Source organism: Dendrobium catenatum, unplaced genomic scaffold (assembly GCF_001605985.2).
Source record: "Dendrobium catenatum unplaced genomic scaffold, ASM160598v2 fragScaff_scaffold_963, whole genome shotgun sequence".
Classification (NCBI taxonomy): Eukaryota; Viridiplantae; Streptophyta; class Magnoliopsida; order Asparagales; family Orchidaceae; genus Dendrobium; species Dendrobium catenatum.
Window position 1 is genome coordinate 716,511 of NW_021319425.1, and position 16,843 is coordinate 733,353.

A 16,843-nucleotide genomic window follows, 5' to 3' on the forward strand; every position below is an offset into this window, starting at 1 on the left:
GCGACGGAGATGATAAATTTGAATGACTTTGGTATTATGTAGTTCATGGTTTTAAAAAACATGTGAGATATTGAATTAGAAAAAGGAAATATTCAAGATTCAATTGAAATTGAATCAGAAATTAAATGCTGACATGATAAATATTAAAACTATTTATAATATTATTTAAGTGACATAATAATGATGCAAACATGTGACATAATTAAAGAGAACTAATTTACTAAATATAGAATATACATAAGAAACATTTTTAATAATTTAAAATTTAAACACCTATGTTTTAACTAACTTCTTTTATAGTTATGCTCAATTTTCTAATAATCCTTTGAGATCTCCTATCTTCGTTTGAAAAATTAACATTCTTAAAAAGAACTAAAGATAAAATAAATTTAGTGTCATATACAAATAAATTTATGTAAAATAGTTCTGGTGCCAAATTACATGAATATATTATAAGTTATAGCAGACATTTTTTAATATAAACAGAACTGCTTATACATCAAAATATTTATAATTCAATATATACTATTAGTTTATAATCTCATTTATTGATATTATATAAAATATAAAGTAAGTACTATACAAATAGTATAGTATAAGATCAAATATATTTAATATTCTTTTGTCATTCATAACATGCAATCATTGTTTGCTTTAAAATTTATATCATAAATATCAAAATTTGCCTGCTCAAAAGCTTCTAAATTATCACACTCAAGCATTCCAAATGTTGTATCGTCAGATTCATCTTCATCTATAAATTAAATATATAAAATATGTTATTATTTTATGTAAATTATAAATTTAAATACTAGTGGAAATTTATTATGAGTTTACTTATTAAATGTTGTTTAGGCTCTTTAGTGATTGAAATAGCATCCTATTGATAGATTTTTTTTTTCCAAATCATTATCATTAAGTCCATGAATGTATTCATTATCAACTATTCAAAATTTTACTATCTCAATGCTCGTATAGTTCAACAGATTATCACTATTTTCTATAGAGCAATCTATAAAGTAAATATGATATTTTAGAATTAAGAATTGTCATCATATCTAAAAATAGTAAAATACATACCATACTTTTTTTGGACATATAATTTACTAATCAAGAGTTATAGTTATCTCTCAAATTATGGTAATACCAAATATACATGGCATCATTTTGGCTTTTGATGCTCCAAATGATTTATTCTCTTTCTTGAATATTAGAATTTCTTTCGTATCCACCGAAGGAAGAAGTTTTACTAAAATTATGAATAATCAAGTTTTGTAAATTTGGAGCACTAAAATAAAATATCTTCCACTATTCATCTGAATATTATCAAGTATTGTCAAATTTAAAAGAAAAGCAAAATTATCATAAATGTAATAAATATGATTAAGAAGAACTTTACTCTATTGCATGTATTTGGATATAGCCAGAAAAATTGATTTCTTAAAACTTTTTAAATTATCTCAAGAGATTTTAATATCATTAATTACAAATTTATGTTTATTGCATATCCCCATTTTCAATTAGTTTAATCAAGCATTGCATGACTTTAGGTTCATGATAATAATCTTCTTGATCATATTAAAAATGCGGGTTCAAAACACATACAACTAAGTGATTTTTTTGTAAAGTTGACCATCCCATGTCTTCTTAATAATGCTTGTGTATGACTCATCCAATCTCTTAATATCTTTGAATATATTTTTAATTATTTTTCTTGCTCTATAAAGTTCATCTTAAACAAAACAGAGTGATGACTATTCATCAGAATCAATCAAGTGGTTAGTTATGAATTTAACCAAATGATTAGATAAGAGTGGTTGATTATTAGTTGATGAGTTATTTATACATTTCATCATAGATATAACCAGTTGGTTTTAAGAGTAGTTAATTTTGATGAAACCATCAGTTGGTTTTATTTAAGATGGAATTGATAGAGCAAGAAAGGTAATCAAAACATGTTAAAAAATATTAAGATGTTTTAAAAGACATACACAAAATATTATTAAAAAGAGATAGAATTGTTAGTTTTATAAAGGCATTCACTCAGTTGTATATTTTTTGAATCTTTACTTTCAATATGATAAAGAGAATTATTGTACTAAATTTGAAATCATTCAAGACTTAATTGAAATTATTGGAAGTAATAATATATGCAATAAACCTAAATTTATAATGAACGAGGTTAGAATTTATCGAAATAATTTAAAAAGTTTTGGGAAGCTAATTGCTCTCATTTTATTCAAAGAAATGCAATCATGTAAGTTCTTTATAATCATACTTATTTTGTTTATAATATTTTTGAATTTATGAGTATGTGATAAATTCTTGATGAATGGTGAAAATTATTTGGTTCCAGTTTTCCAAATTTGTAAAAGTTAGCTATTTGCATTCTTTGTTAAACTTCTTCCTCACCTCGATATGAAAAATATTGGAATATTTTTTAAGAGATTTATACAAAGAAAAATGAGTTTTAAAGGCTAAATGATCTTTTTTATATTAGGTATAATATTAATTCGAAGAATATGTATGACACTTGATTAACAATTCATATGTTTACTAAAGAACATGTATTTTACAAATTTTATTTATGATGATAATTTTAATCCTATAAACTCATTTATTTTGTAGGTTAAACTTAAAAAAAAAACTATGATCTATTGAATTATATGAGCATTGAGACTTTAAATTTTCAGATAGTTGATGATGAATATACTCATAAACTTAATTATTATGATTTGACAAGTAAAATCTACAAAAGGATTCTGTTCTAATTACTAAAGAGTTCAACATGACATGTATGAAGCAAACTCGTAGTCAATTTTCAATAATGTTTAAATTTATAATTTGGATAAAACAATAACTTATTTTTCATATTTAGTTTTAGATGAAGATGAATATTATGGTGATAATATGGATGAAATACTTAAATATGGTGCTTTTGAAGCTTTAGGGTAAGAAGATTTAGATAGTTATGATATGGATTTTAAAACAGATAATGATAATATAATATCAATGGATAAAAATATTAAAGATATTTGATCTTAGACTACACTATTTATACTTATTTTATATTTTATATATGTCTATGATAGAATTTGTAACTAATTGTGTATGTTGAATCATGAATATTTTAATTTATGAGAACTTTTATTTTTCTATTATAACTTGTAATATATTTATGTAAGAGACTTTTTTAAGGAGCTTACATGAACCTTAAATATGAGGAGCACATTCTAGCTAACATTAAAAAAGGAGCCAAGTTGCTAAAAGATTTGGCGCAAACTTTTTTTGTGAAAAAATGCCAAATATTTTGGAGCAGTGCGCTGATGTTGTGGAAATTATCGAATAATTTGGCGTAGACACTGTTCACATGCAGGGTAGGATGACAAAATGATTGGTGTAGTTCGCACAAAGAGAGATAGACTGGGAGAGTATAAGAGAGAAATGAGAAGATATGAGAGATAATATGAAACGAGAAGAGAGAAGGGGAGAGACGGGAAGAGCGAGAGAGTTTTTAACCAGGTTTTAAAAACCGGACCGGACCGGCCGGTTCAACCGGTTCAACCGTGAACCGGCTAGTTGTCCGATCCGGTCTAGCTCAAAAACCGGCTTCACAGAGAACCGGCCTGAACCGGACTGAACCGGCGGTTCAACCGGTGAACCGGCGAACCGGTCCGGGTTCAAAAGAACCGGCCGGTTTAAAAAAAAAATTTAATGATAAATAAAATATAACTAATATATTTTACTTCATTACTTTTTTTAAAAATTATTTAATAACTTAAATTCCTAATATTTAAAATAATATTTAACTAATATTTAAAAAATGATATTTAAATGATATTATGTAAAAAAATTAAATATAAATATTTAATTTAAAAAATTGTAAAAAAAATAAAATATTATTATATAAAAAACACTCTCTCGACGTCTCTCTCTCTCTCTTCCCATTTCATCTCTCTCTCCCCTTTCTCTTCCCATTTCATCTCTCTCGTACTCTCCTCATCTCTCTCTCGTACTCTCCTCATCTCTCTCTCTACAAACTGCGCCGATCGTTTGGTGTTTCCCTTCGCATATGAATAGTACATATGCTAAATTATTTGATGATTTCCGCAACATCAACGCATGGTTCAAAACATTTTGGCATTTTCTTCAGAAAAAAAATGCGCTAAATCCCTTAGAAACTTTGCTCCTTTTTGAATTTCGGCTGAACTCGCTCCTCATAATTTATGGTTCCAATACGCTCATTCTTAAAAAAAAAAAGTCCTTTATGTAATTGGGTATCAAATAACTTTAATTTATTTTTACTTGTACATCTTTGTACTTGATACTATTTCTTGATTATTCAATTCATGTTTAGAGCATTAATATCTTAAGAAATGAATTAGAAGCTTTCAAAGAATTATTAAAGTTTTTCTTGTGGCTATATTAAATATATTAGTCACTTAAATAAAAAGGTTATTTAAAATTTCTTATTTATATTTTGTATTTGAAGAAGTAATTCTCTTTATTTTTTGTCACATATTTATAATATTATTACATATTTAAGTAATGTTTATCACATCGATTATGCTCCTAATTAAATTCTAATTAAATCTTTCAATATTTCCTCCTAATTAAATGTTCAATTTGATTTTCAGAACCTTGATATTTTGAGATTTCATCGTGGGATGTATGGTCACATGGACTAGCTATCAGATTGTCTCAAAATGACATATGATGGGTGGCATAGTTCAGTTTTTGCCTTGTTAGGGGTAAGAAGGCTCTTTTCCCTCAAAACTAGTATTGGCAGTAATAGACTACAATATATTGCACATTGGGATGATGGTGAAGATGATCACAAAGATTTTATGTTAAGGTACCTTTAACTTATCTAGATGGAGTTATCGGTATGGGCCTTGTCGCCTTTGACTACTTTATGAGGTTTAAAACTTCTTGAAGAAGAAAAGTGCGATACAAGGGAGTCATCGTGAGCATGACATGTCAACAAGCAGCCTTGTGTTTTAAGATGGGTTATCTTTTAATGGGGAACCCCCACCTCAAGATTTGTGTTAGGTCCCCAGTTTAGAGAAAACAACCCCATGCGATCAACTAAAATTGTGTGCGTAAGAGGAATTTTTATTGGGTGTGGAATGCGGACGTAGCTCTATTCCCGCCACCCTGTAACATTGCGCCATGTGGAACCCACCATTACCCTACCATTCTAATAACCACGTGTTTTTTTTTACAGTGCAGCCCGATGACCCGACCTACCCTATTCATGAAAAATAAAAAAAATAAAAACGCTTGCAGGCCCGATGACCTGTCCCAAACTGAATTTGTATATGTTGTTGCAATTTTTCAAAATGATCCGAAACGTTTCAGTTTTGCACATTCAGGTGTTTAGGTTTTCTACATTACTCCACGAGGAATAGTTGCAAGCAATATTCATCTTCTACACGAAGCCACTTCATCTTCAGTCTTCATCTTCTACATGGCGAAGGTATGTTTTTTCATGGTGGGTAACCTATACTCATTTGTATTTATCATGTTTATAGTTTAGGGTTGGATTGGATATGAGTTTTTGTAATATATAGTGGGTATTGGTATGTATCTCTCCGTTTTGCTCTGTAAGTCGTTTGGGTACTGCTGGGTACGCCGTTTGGGTACTGTTGGGTACCCTATTTGGGTACACTGAGTACCCAGAGGTACCCCATCTGGGTACCCAGAGGTACCCCATCTGGGTACCTCTGTTCGTTTCGAAATGCATTGTAAGTTTCATTAGTTCTGTAAATACCACATTTAGGGTAAGTGGTTAAGGTTTTATTTTATATTTTCTATAAAGAGGATACTGTTTTGTATGTGTGTACCGTTGTGTACCATCTGTGAAGCACTGGGTACCGTTCTGGGAACTATTGTGAACAGTTGGTCCTGATTTGTACCTCTCGGTACCGCTCAGTACCTCTGGATACCAGTATTGGAATGCATTTTTTTCTGATCAACTACATCATATTCTGCAGGGATATGTTCCAAAGATTAGCTTCCATTGCAGAACATTGACATTTAGAAAAATATGTGATCATTTGGTTGAAACATTTGGCCAAAATTTTGTGAATAGTTTGAGGCAAAATCATCTTCATTATTTTCTTTTGATGTCACACTACGTACAAAATGTTATGTTGGTTTCAAGTTGCTGTTATTCTGGATATTAAGAAGCAATGCTTTATCATTAAGGATCAGAAGTTACCATTTACTGCCGATGAAGTTTCTTTGATTTTAGGCCTGCCGAACAGAGGAAACCATTTTGACTTGGGAAGCGTTCGAATCACAGGAAAATAAGCAAATGACATTAAGAAGGAGGTTCTTAGTTTAGATGACTCAACTCTACTTCCCGATGTAGTGAAGAATTTCATCATTTTCTTGTTGTCAGACCTTTTCTTTCCTCTGCGCAACTACCGAACGCCAGCTACTATCCTCAGTAGCAATAATTGCCATTGCCTCTTCAAAAGAAATTCATCATCTAGTAACAAGAGAAACATAGCAAAGCTAAGTAGCAATAATCAATTAAGGATATATTGTAACAGTGACAAAACAAAAAGAAAAATTATGCCAACATCATTAAGGCACTCAAATGCTCGATAAATAGTCTATAATCAAGGAGTTCATATCGACCGTCCATTGGAAATACTCCCAACTTCCTCTTGAGTTGTAAGTTGGGGAATGTTTCAAGTGATGTGGATCTTTGATCTACAAATGCATGTGGGGGCTGAGAGGGAGGTCTTGCTAATAATGTTCTTTTCTCATTGATTATTTCGTCAAAAGAAATTATTATATCTACATCTTCGAGACCTTCAAATAAACTAGTAGCCTCTGCTTCGCTATAAATTATATCACAACCCCATCGAAGAAAACATGGTCTTGACTTTGAATCCACTGTTTGTGGACTGTAGTGTGATCTAGAAATCATATATGCAGCTAAAACATAAGAATGTGAGCATAAAAAGAAAAATAAAATATTCTAAATCATTCATATACAAATAAATAGTTTTATGTACTCATAATTATAATCTGTACAAAACCATTCAAGTGTCCAAGTGGTTGTCCATTTCTAAACTTCTTCGCAATTGCTTCAAAGTCAGCCACAAGGAAATCTCTAATTGATTCTGGCCAATTGTAAGATAAAAATTTTTCTACATTACGAGTACACCGAGGATAGTAGCTGGTGTTCGATAGTTGTGTAGAGGAAAGAAAATGTTTGACAACAAGAAAATGATGAATTTCTTCACTACATCGGGAAGTGGAGTTGAGTCATCAGAATTAAGAATCTCCTTAATGTCATTTGCTGATTTTCCCGTGATTCGGGCGCTTCCCAAGTCAAAATGGTTTCCTTTGTTGGCAGGCCTAAAATCAAAGAAACTTCATCTGCAGTAAATGGTAACTTCCTATCCTTAATGATAAAACATTGCTTCTTAATATCCTAGAATGACAACAACTTGAAAACCAACGGAACATTTTGTATGTAGTGTGTAACATCAAAAGAAAATGATAAAGATGATTTTGCGTCAAACTATCCACAAAGTTTTGGCCAAATGTTTCGACCAAATGATCACATACTTCTCTGAATGTTGATGTTCTGCAACGGAAGCTAATCTTTGGAACATATCCCTGCAAAATATGATGTATTTGATCAGAAAAAAATGCATTCCAGCATGGGTACCCAGAGGTACCGAGCGGCACCTAGATGTAGCTCAACTCGTGAGGAGTTTACACCCCTAGATACACCGCGACGACGCGCACGTCATTTAATTTGTCGATTTCTCCTTGTTTCATATGCTTTTAGTGTGTGGGTTAACACATGATTAGATTTCTTATTGAGTAGAATTTCCTTATTGTGTTTGTTTCAGATCTTTAAATAGGGCTTGAAAGCTATTATATTGGATGTATGAGAGTAAGAGAAAAAGCTTGATAGCTTTTGTAATTCCCTGTTGTTTTCCAATATAGTGAATTATCATGCTCTCCCCGTGGATGTAGGCATCTTTGCCGAACCACGTAAATCGTCGTGTTAATTGTATTGTGTTATGTGATTTTGTTTCCGCTGTGATTGTTTGCACAACCATAATAGCCAGATCAAACAGTAATTCATCTTCAACCGAACTCCATTTTAACACCAAAAAAGAATATTTCATATAGATTCTTTCTCATCTTCATTTATGCAAAAAAAGTGTTTTCTGTAAACAGTGAGAAACCAATATTGATGTTCACAGATGCAAAAAAGCTTTTCTTTTTTGTGTTTGGGTGGAGGGTTGCGGCTGCTGCAAAAGGACAATTGCAGATGCCCTTAGCATGCAAGAGCAAAGAATGGAAGCGGATGGCAGGACGAGAAACTATTTCAAGAGCCCCTTTTTTCTAATTTGTGAAAATGACTTGCAATAGAAAGTCCTACTTTGTCGGTTCAGGATCCGATAAAGCTTTTCATTAATTTGTGCTATTCTTGATCAAGAATTCCTAGACTTAACTAAGCTAGCCCGAGCTCCACACCCCTATTGAGTGAGCTGATTCATTTTGCTCGGGCCAAGTTGAATGTCTGGAGAAACTATTAGGTGCGGAGTGCATCCGGAGATCAATAAAAATAAACCATATCACCTCATTGGTGGGTACCCAGCTCGGTACCACTAGGTACCCAGTACTTGTGCGGATGGTTCTCCTGTCTGCACTCTGCACCTAATAATTTCTCCAATGTATGAAATTTCAGCCCATGAAATAGATCAGAAGCAGCTATTGTGCCCCAGGAAAATTTCAAAGGAAATGAGTCGGGATTACATGTACTTTTAAAGAGTTAAATTTAATCAGTGATATGGAGATTGGTGGTGATTTAAAAGGAGTTCGGATAGGCTATAATCAGTAGGGATGATATTATAATATAGCTACCCTTTAACTCAAGCAACCACAAGGAAACCGTTTGTATTTAGAAAAATGGTAAATCTAAAATGTTTTCTATAATGAAATTATTATTTCACAGTATTATGATGAAACTTTTATAATATGAATTAATCATTACAATATTTTACTCTTCCTAAGAGTGATGCGATTCTTACTTTTTGATTTCTCCTTGTTTTCACAGCGTAAAAATTGAATATGAAGGGCAGATTTGGAACTATAGTCAACTATTGTGTAGTCTCATTGAAACCACCACTGTCTAATCAATTCAAAACCTAATGTATTTGTGTCATGAACTCTTGTTTGTATCCATGCATAATTGGACCCTCTTGGTCACCTATTTAAAAGGATTTGTAATATTTTCTACTGGTTTAATTTCGTATGCAGCTCCAGACTCTTCATTGATCCCACCTTGTAGCTGCTCAGATATGCTCAGAGGATAGAAAAGACATCAGAAAGCACTAGTATGGGTGCTCTTCCTCCAAGATAAAGCCATCACGGCGTGTTGTGGTGTCTCTTATAACTATACAGATCAGCCCACCCTTTGAGAACTTCAGCAGTAATAATGCCAGGTTGAAATTGTTATTCTGCGAATTTTTTAAATAAGGGTCGTCTGTTGCAAATATCCGGAGTGTTCAATAAAAAAAGGGTAAATTTTTATTTTTTTTGGTGTTTGGTTTGAAGTATTCAAATAGAAAGCATTTTTATAGGGGACTTGGAATATCTTGTGATGTTGGCTAATTTCAAATTAAGGAAAATTTCCAATCTACGCACTCACCTATCCCTCCTGCATCCGGTCGTATTGCCACTGCTATGTGTTCTCTATCACCAACCGCCTCCATTACTTGCCGCCGCTGCTGCCGGCCTTTGCCTTGGCTGCCCACCCACCTTAGTGACATTCAGGCTTGATATTATGAAGTATGGCATGCCTAATGGTTGAACAACTAGTGCGGTATATAACTAAACTTAGGGCATCTCCAACCGAACGGCAAACACTTGTTTGCCGTTCTCGCTTTGCTCCAACCGATCGTCATTTTTGCCGCCATTTGATCGCGGATGAACAGTGCGACGTCAATATTGGCGTCGCACTGTTCATATCCGCCATTTTTTTTCTCTGCCGAACCGGAAGAAAGGCGCCAAAGCGACGGTTAAGCGGCAAAATGGCGTTCGATTGTAGATGAAACACGGCATTTTTTGGTTTCGCTGTATTTTGGCGTGAAAAATGAGATTTTCGGTTGGAGATGCCCTTAAGTGGTTTGAGATGGCTTTCTTACTGCTTCTTAAAATAGCTTATTAGTATAAAAGTTTAAATTTTTATACTAGGAAGCTGCTTTAAGAAGCAGTAAACAAGCCGTCCCAAATGAAGCCTATGGTGATCATAATGATGATGGTATATTTGATGGTTCTGCCTATCCAATTTTTCCATGCATCATCATTGCACACCATGTGTGTGTGTGTGTGTGAGAGAGAGAGAGAGAGAGAGAGAGAGAGAGAGAGAGAGAGAGAGAGAGAGGGAGAGGAGGGAGGTGGATAAATATTCTATGGTCTAATATTCTCATTATGGATCATGCACAAGTGGCCTCAGGCACTTAGGCTTGTTGATTTAATTTTCTGTATACTTTTTCTCTCCTATAATCCATTTGCATGCCTCTATCACTCAAGTAGCACTCCAAAACTATGGAATATTTTCCCCCAATGGATACATCAAAGCTTATTTTTCTATAAAGACACGCATGAGATACAAGAATCTGCACTATAAAAGCATTGTGGGTGGGAGAAAGTTTTCATTTCTTAGTTGACTAGATGTATTCTCTTGCCCATAAAAAGTAAAGTGGTCCTATTCTTCTGTGTTCTCCAACGCTTGCCTTTGTTCAAATTATGCATGATTATCGTTAGCCATCTAAGTTTAGGTTCAATGGCTTTCAAAATGTTCAATTTCAATACTATAATTTTGTGCTGTGCAACTAACTTATTGTTTCTTTTCCTAGTAAGAATATTGTTGTGGTGGATTGGCCTTGTGAAAATATCACTCTCAAATTCCATCATTATATGTGAATCCTCCACAGAGATGTATCTTTTTTCTTTTCTTTTGTTATGATAATGTTGACGCTTCTCTTGCACTGCGAAATTGCTTGGCAATATAGCTTTGTAAGTGTTATCATAAATTTTTATTGAGCTATATGAGAATTGAAATAGGCAAATGGGTTGAGAAGGCAACCAACAAGTGTCAGCTACTGCTCTCATCCATCATTATATGGGAATCCACAGTGGAAGGCTTTTCGGTACCATCATGATCACTAGTGGAAAATTAGCAACGCAAGTACTTCGAAATCAGTTTAATACAAGCAATTGTACAGCTTTGCGTGTTTGATTTAAATAAAATAGGAGCTTGGAAGCACTAATTTGGGCATTGAGACTCCCAGTTTGTGAAGAAATTATTTTGTGGAAATCTGACGACTAGAATTGTCCGGATTGTCCTTCGCTATATTTTTACAAATATTCAACAAAAGGGCAGCAAATATGTAATTATGAATGAACTTTTGTTGTCCTTTTGCAAAAACACAATAAAAGGGCAGTAGATATTCAATTGGTAAGATATTTGATGCGTTTTAGCTATTTTTTATTGTGCTTCTGTAAAATACTCAGTAAAAGAGCAACAAATATGCAATTATGTATGCAAATTTGTTGTTCTTTTGCTGAGTATTTACAAAAGCGTAGTTAAAGCGTAACAAATATCATACTAATTGAATATTTGCTATCATTTTGTAGCTAATGGGCAGTAAATGTGTAATTATGAATATATATTTGCTTCCTTTTGTTGAGCATTTGTAAAAGTGCAGCTAAAGTATAGCAAATCTGAACGATTATTGCCGTTCGACCTCCTCACAGAATAATTTCTCCAATTTGTGTGAGTGAAGCCTCATATGCAACTATTTGCACTGGGATTTATGCAAGCTTGTTTTCGGATAAGTGCAAAAAAAAGATTTGGGAATACGTTTTTAATTTTTATTTTACTTGTTCATATAAATGTGTAAGTCTAGATACAGAAATTGAACAAATTATTTTAACGGAGGTTCCTGACAGGTATCGAATATTTAATTTCTTATTTGTGTGTAACCTATGATGGCAGAAGAGAAACTTAGGGGAAAATGTGCACGCACGAGCAATCTTAATCACAAGAAAAAAAAAATAAAGAGAATTTTCCTTAGAAAAGAACAATAAATAGTTTATATGGTTCACAGCCACAAGGGCATAGTTGCTTTACTGTTTTAGAGATAGTATTAAACATAATTCCTTTGCATACCCCAAATATTCTCTAATGCATCTCTCTCTCTCTCTCTCTCTCTCTCTCTCTCTCTCTCTCTCAATGCTCTCTAAAACCTCTTTATCTTTCATTACATCTTACTGATTATTAAAACAAAATTACCCAAATCATAGGAGAAATCTAAAAAATGAATAATAGTAGTTGCACTATATCCAAGCTCCTTCGTGTTACTTCACTATTTTAGTTGTTATCCACCTCACATTAATCACAATCTTTCCGAAAGCCATTGGTTACCCTCTCCACTGAATGCCATTCTCCTTACTAGCTCCATCATCCACCATGACTCCAACTTTGACTACTCTCCTTTGTAGGTTAAGATCATTGGCTACTAAGAACTCAACACCCCTTATAGTAGGTCTTAGTAATGATCTTATCATTATCGGCCATCTTATCTTCAATCGAGACAATTGCGCTATTATTGATGCTTGATTTTAGGCTCTCAATCGATGAGCTTGTTGGCTAAAAAACGGCCTCTTCTCTTGAACCAAGAAAAGAGGTCCTTGTTGCTCTTGATGGCATCTATAATCTTAGTGTTGCATTTCAACCTTTTAATTTCATATCCTTTTATAGAGCAACGAAAGATGATAAGTATGAAGCTAAATATGATGTAAATTTGATCTTGAGTTTCAAAGCTACGAAACTTGTAAATCAAAATTATATTTCAGGAAATATTTACCCAAGATATAATTGGATTTAAAATAACTTTGAAATAAAGCTTGCATGATAGAAATGTGAGAAAATTAAACTTCATGTATTTTAATAATCTCTCATATTGAGATTAATTTCTAATGTGTTATATAGAGAGAGAGAGAGAGAGAGAGAGAGAGAGAGAGAGAGAGAATTAGTCTTATGTGTCATCCTTTCTCAATCAATCATCAGGATTAACTGAAGATTGACAATGCCTCAACCCCATCTCTAATAAACCCATAACCATTTATCACAACATTTGATTTTTGCTCATGTTACTTCTTGATCTTTATATATTATTTATATTACAATGTCCTCCTGTCCTTTAGAAACTCAGACCTTATAAAAATCTTGTCAATAATTTACCTTTTTTAGAATTCCTATCACTTGATTTAGTAGTGGCTCTCATCTTTCTAGCGTTCCTATTATAAATTAGATATGAATCTTTACTTCCTCATAATTTCATTATATCATTATATATAAGTTATCTCTTTAAACCTAGAATATGACTCTCATTATAAAACTTCTATATAGTCCCATAATCAATTTTAATTTACATATGACCAACTCTCACATTACAAAAGAGTTCAATAAAGAGACAAGCTTGAGTCCAAGATCCAAGACATCATAAGACTATCCACATTAAGAACTTACATGTTATTAATCTTTTCACTTGTAGCATTCATAGATTCCTTCATCTGATTTAAGCTTTGTCTATCATATTTGTGGATAATCCATTTTTAAGCAACTAATCTTATCATACGATCAGCATGCATTATTATGAGATTTAGGTTTATCTTTATTGTTCCTCTTTTATAATTATTTTGTTGATATTAAGATTTAGAGTAGCATAAAAAGGACTATTAATTGAGTTTGAGTTTTGCCTCCTAGAGTCCTCACTCAATATCATATTTTTGATATCATTGATCTTTAACTTGATAAACCAACATGAGCTGTTGATAACTATCATAAGTCTAACCTAAATGTTTTGTAGTAATGATAAGAAGCTTAATACATGAACTTTATCATCGAAGTTCATATAAATCAAGCTCAATTAACTTGTGATTAGATTGGATATATTTTGTTCTTTGCTAAAGGCTTCTTGTGTATATCTGTTAGAGTTCTTATTACTTCTTATGTTTATCCTGTAGAATGTTGAAGGAAATATTTTTTATTAGCGATCGATGTATAACTCCTAGACTTAGGTCGGGGCGCAGCGTAACTAAGAGTGCATGTTTATCCAAAAGATCACAATTATATTAGCCTATTATAAAAGATTTTAATTTGAAGATATTGACATCAAATTTTTGGCACATCTAATCTTTTACATTTATTTTCAAGTGCATGCTTGAAGTCCTTTTCATTAAATTGGTTGATTCTCACCTTCCCATATTAGTATGTTAGTAGTCTCATTTCTCCCTTAGAATTCAAAGCTAACCTTGTTATGGTGCCAATTATTTGAAAAGACAATAACAATGATGATCATAATAATATAATAATAATCTTTAAGGAGAACACCATAAAAAAATATAAGGGACTTTACATGTTTTAGTAAAATTTACCTATGGTTGCATATAGATAAATAATCCATTAGCCCAGTTATGAAAATACAATACACTATATTTGTCTCACTAAAATCCCCCCTCTCTCCACTTTATTTTTGTTGCCTCTCTCTTGATTATTAAAGCAACAACTAGAACAACTTAAACCATAACTATATCTAAAAAATGAATAACATCAATCATTATATGTGTATGCAATATAATATTATATTAGATATCATATATAGAGTCCAAGAAGCTAACATGCAGTTAGCATGGCATTATCAAACCAACTAGCTTTTAGCCCTACGCAAATATAGAGCCCAAGAAGGTTGCCAAGTGGATCTGCTTCTGCTCCTTTAGACAGCAAATGCCTCAGTTGATCAAAATGCCTTTTGGGTAGGCCAACAAACTTTTTCATCAGCTAACCTACAAATTCTTTAGTTAGCCATAGTTGCATCGACCATCTAATAAGGCAGCCTGCGAGGATTGCCCAAGAACTTGCCAAATAGCGTATGCACATGTGTCAGTTGCCTACATGGATGGAAAAAAATTGGCAGAATATCTTTGATAAGAAACGCTTCTAGATCTCAAATATTCAAAAATCCACACAAAACCACGAAACAATAGATGGTTTTATTATTTGATGAAAGGGAAATGAAAAATAGCAAGATACAGTTGATCCTCAATAAAAGAGGAGGAACTTTCTCTCCCAAATCTCTATAAGTCACTAGTGCCCAAAAACCTAAAACTAAGAGATCTCAAATTTCAACCAAATTCCATATGCTCTAACCCTAGGAAAACAAACTACTTAATGCATACAATCTAAAAGAAAATCTCTAAACAGTTCCTACATTCAAATTTCTCTCCGGCCAACTCCCTCAAAAAATATTCCTAAATTGCTCTTTTGATCCTGGCGGTTCGATCAGCATGTACAAGAGAAAGAGGATTTTCGCCTCTGTTGCCCGTCAGCCAGTCCATGGGCTGGACCGGTCTAACAGTACTCTCTTGCTAAATATTTCCAGTGATACAAGATAATGATTCTTGAATTATAAAACAATTCATTGCAAAGAACAACTATTTATTAATGTCTTGATCTTGGTCCTGCAAAATATAAAAGGTATGTTTAGAAATTTAATGACAATATCTATTACATTAAATTTAGTGCAGGATATGTTCAACCACATTTTTTTCACGTGGGGTCTATCACTGCAAATTCGACCTTATTGGTCAGTAAACCATTAATTTAAGCTTCCATCCATCTTTATAAATACCAAATGATAATAGTTATTCTCCTTCATCCTAAGATCCTATCTATCTTCTATCATTCAAAACTCAAGCTTCAACAAGAAAGCAAACATGTGTTCTTCCCAGTTAATCTCCTTCGGAGTTCGCTCTTCTCCTCATCTGCTGAAGAGATTCTTAAAGAAGGCAAAGCTTACACGCTTCCTCAATTCAAAGGCAGCTTCTTCGATGACGAGAAGGTATTAACCTACGGTTATTAATTCCTCAAATTCTAATCTAAGGAGCTGATGAATTTCACAGGTCAATGAAGAGAAGCCAAAGCTTGAAGGGAGAGAAGATGAAGATGATGAACTTGAAGCTTTACTTGAAGAACAAATGCATCATGGAGGAGAATATGATGCTTAGAAAGAAAGCTCTTCTGCTCAGCCAAGAGAACAAAGCCCTTCTTTCGTATCTCCAAGCATCCAATAAATCCAATGGCAAATTTCTTTGAGCTTATAACATGTTTGTAATGCAAAGCTTGTGTTTTTGAGCATTAGTAATTGTAACTGTTTAATTTCCTTATGAAATATGCTATCAGGATAAAGAAATAATTGTAAAAACAAGAGTTTTTTTACATGTGCTGATTCATTAATTGAAGTCAGCTTTTGTTAGCTATACGTACTGATTTATATGATATGCATGATCAGAATACCTTTTTCAGATTTTAAGGACGTTAGCATTTACTTTAATATGTTGTTATGTAAGAAAATAATATAAGAAGAACCGATCAGTATTATTTTCACTCCTCTGAACGGTTTCTGCAGTGCAAAGAACACCCGTTTAATGGATTTTTCGAATCAAATTTACAAATTTTTCATTTTGTTTGGTCTAGCTAAAGCGCTCGAGAGAAATTATTCCGTGCGGAGTCCAAACGGGAAGAATCATCAAAACTATTAATGTATACACTGTGTACAAATAGTGTGTACAAAATATTCGGATGGTTCTTCCGGTCCGGACTCCGCACGGAATAATTTCTCCTAGCTCAAACCCATGTATATCTCATGGCCTACCTCTACTAATACAAATAAGAACTTTCCTTGACTTTGTGGGGCAACTTCTTTTAATAACTTTTTGAATTGGTAAGCTTTTG

The 16,843-nt window shown here is 32.9% G+C and overlaps 2 protein-coding genes across 7 annotated transcripts in view; both read left to right on the forward strand.

Moving 5' to 3' along the window:
- LOC110093159 overlaps positions 1-9,682 on the forward strand; it is a 32,788-nt gene extending 23,106 nt beyond the window's left edge. For 3 of the 6 annotated variants that reach the window (XR_003701705.1, XM_028697533.1, XM_028697534.1), the window contains one exon: positions 5,376-5,697. Coding sequence is in view for 2 of the 6 variants with exons in the window: in XM_028697533.1 (XP_028553366.1) it covers positions 5,376-5,383 (8 nt within the window). In the remaining 4 variants the exon portion in view is untranslated. The other 3 variants (XR_002302672.2, XR_002302677.2, XR_003701706.1) reach the window with 2 other exon arrangements.
- Positions 9,683-15,289: 5,607 nt separating this feature from the next.
- LOC110093182 (protein LITTLE ZIPPER 1) lies at positions 15,290-16,355 on the forward strand. The gene is made up of 2 exons (XM_020817994.2): positions 15,290-15,950; positions 16,012-16,355. The coding sequence occupies exons 1-2, from the start codon at positions 15,826-15,828 to the stop codon at positions 16,202-16,204; spliced, it is 318 nt and encodes a 105-aa protein (XP_020673653.1). The 5' UTR covers positions 15,290-15,825; the 3' UTR covers positions 16,205-16,355.
- Positions 16,356-16,843: the final 488 nt, after the last annotated feature.

Excerpts from the sequence above, each read along its gene's own strand:
- LOC110093182 (XM_020817994.2), top strand. The coding sequence starts at position 15,826 with ATGTGTTCTTCCCAGTTAATCTCCTTCGGAGTTCGCTCTTCTCCTCAT. Across the intron at positions 15,951-16,011 it reads GCTTCTTCGATGACGAGAAG|GTCAATGAAGAGAAGCCAAA; the intron begins GTATTAACCTAC and ends TGAATTTCACAG.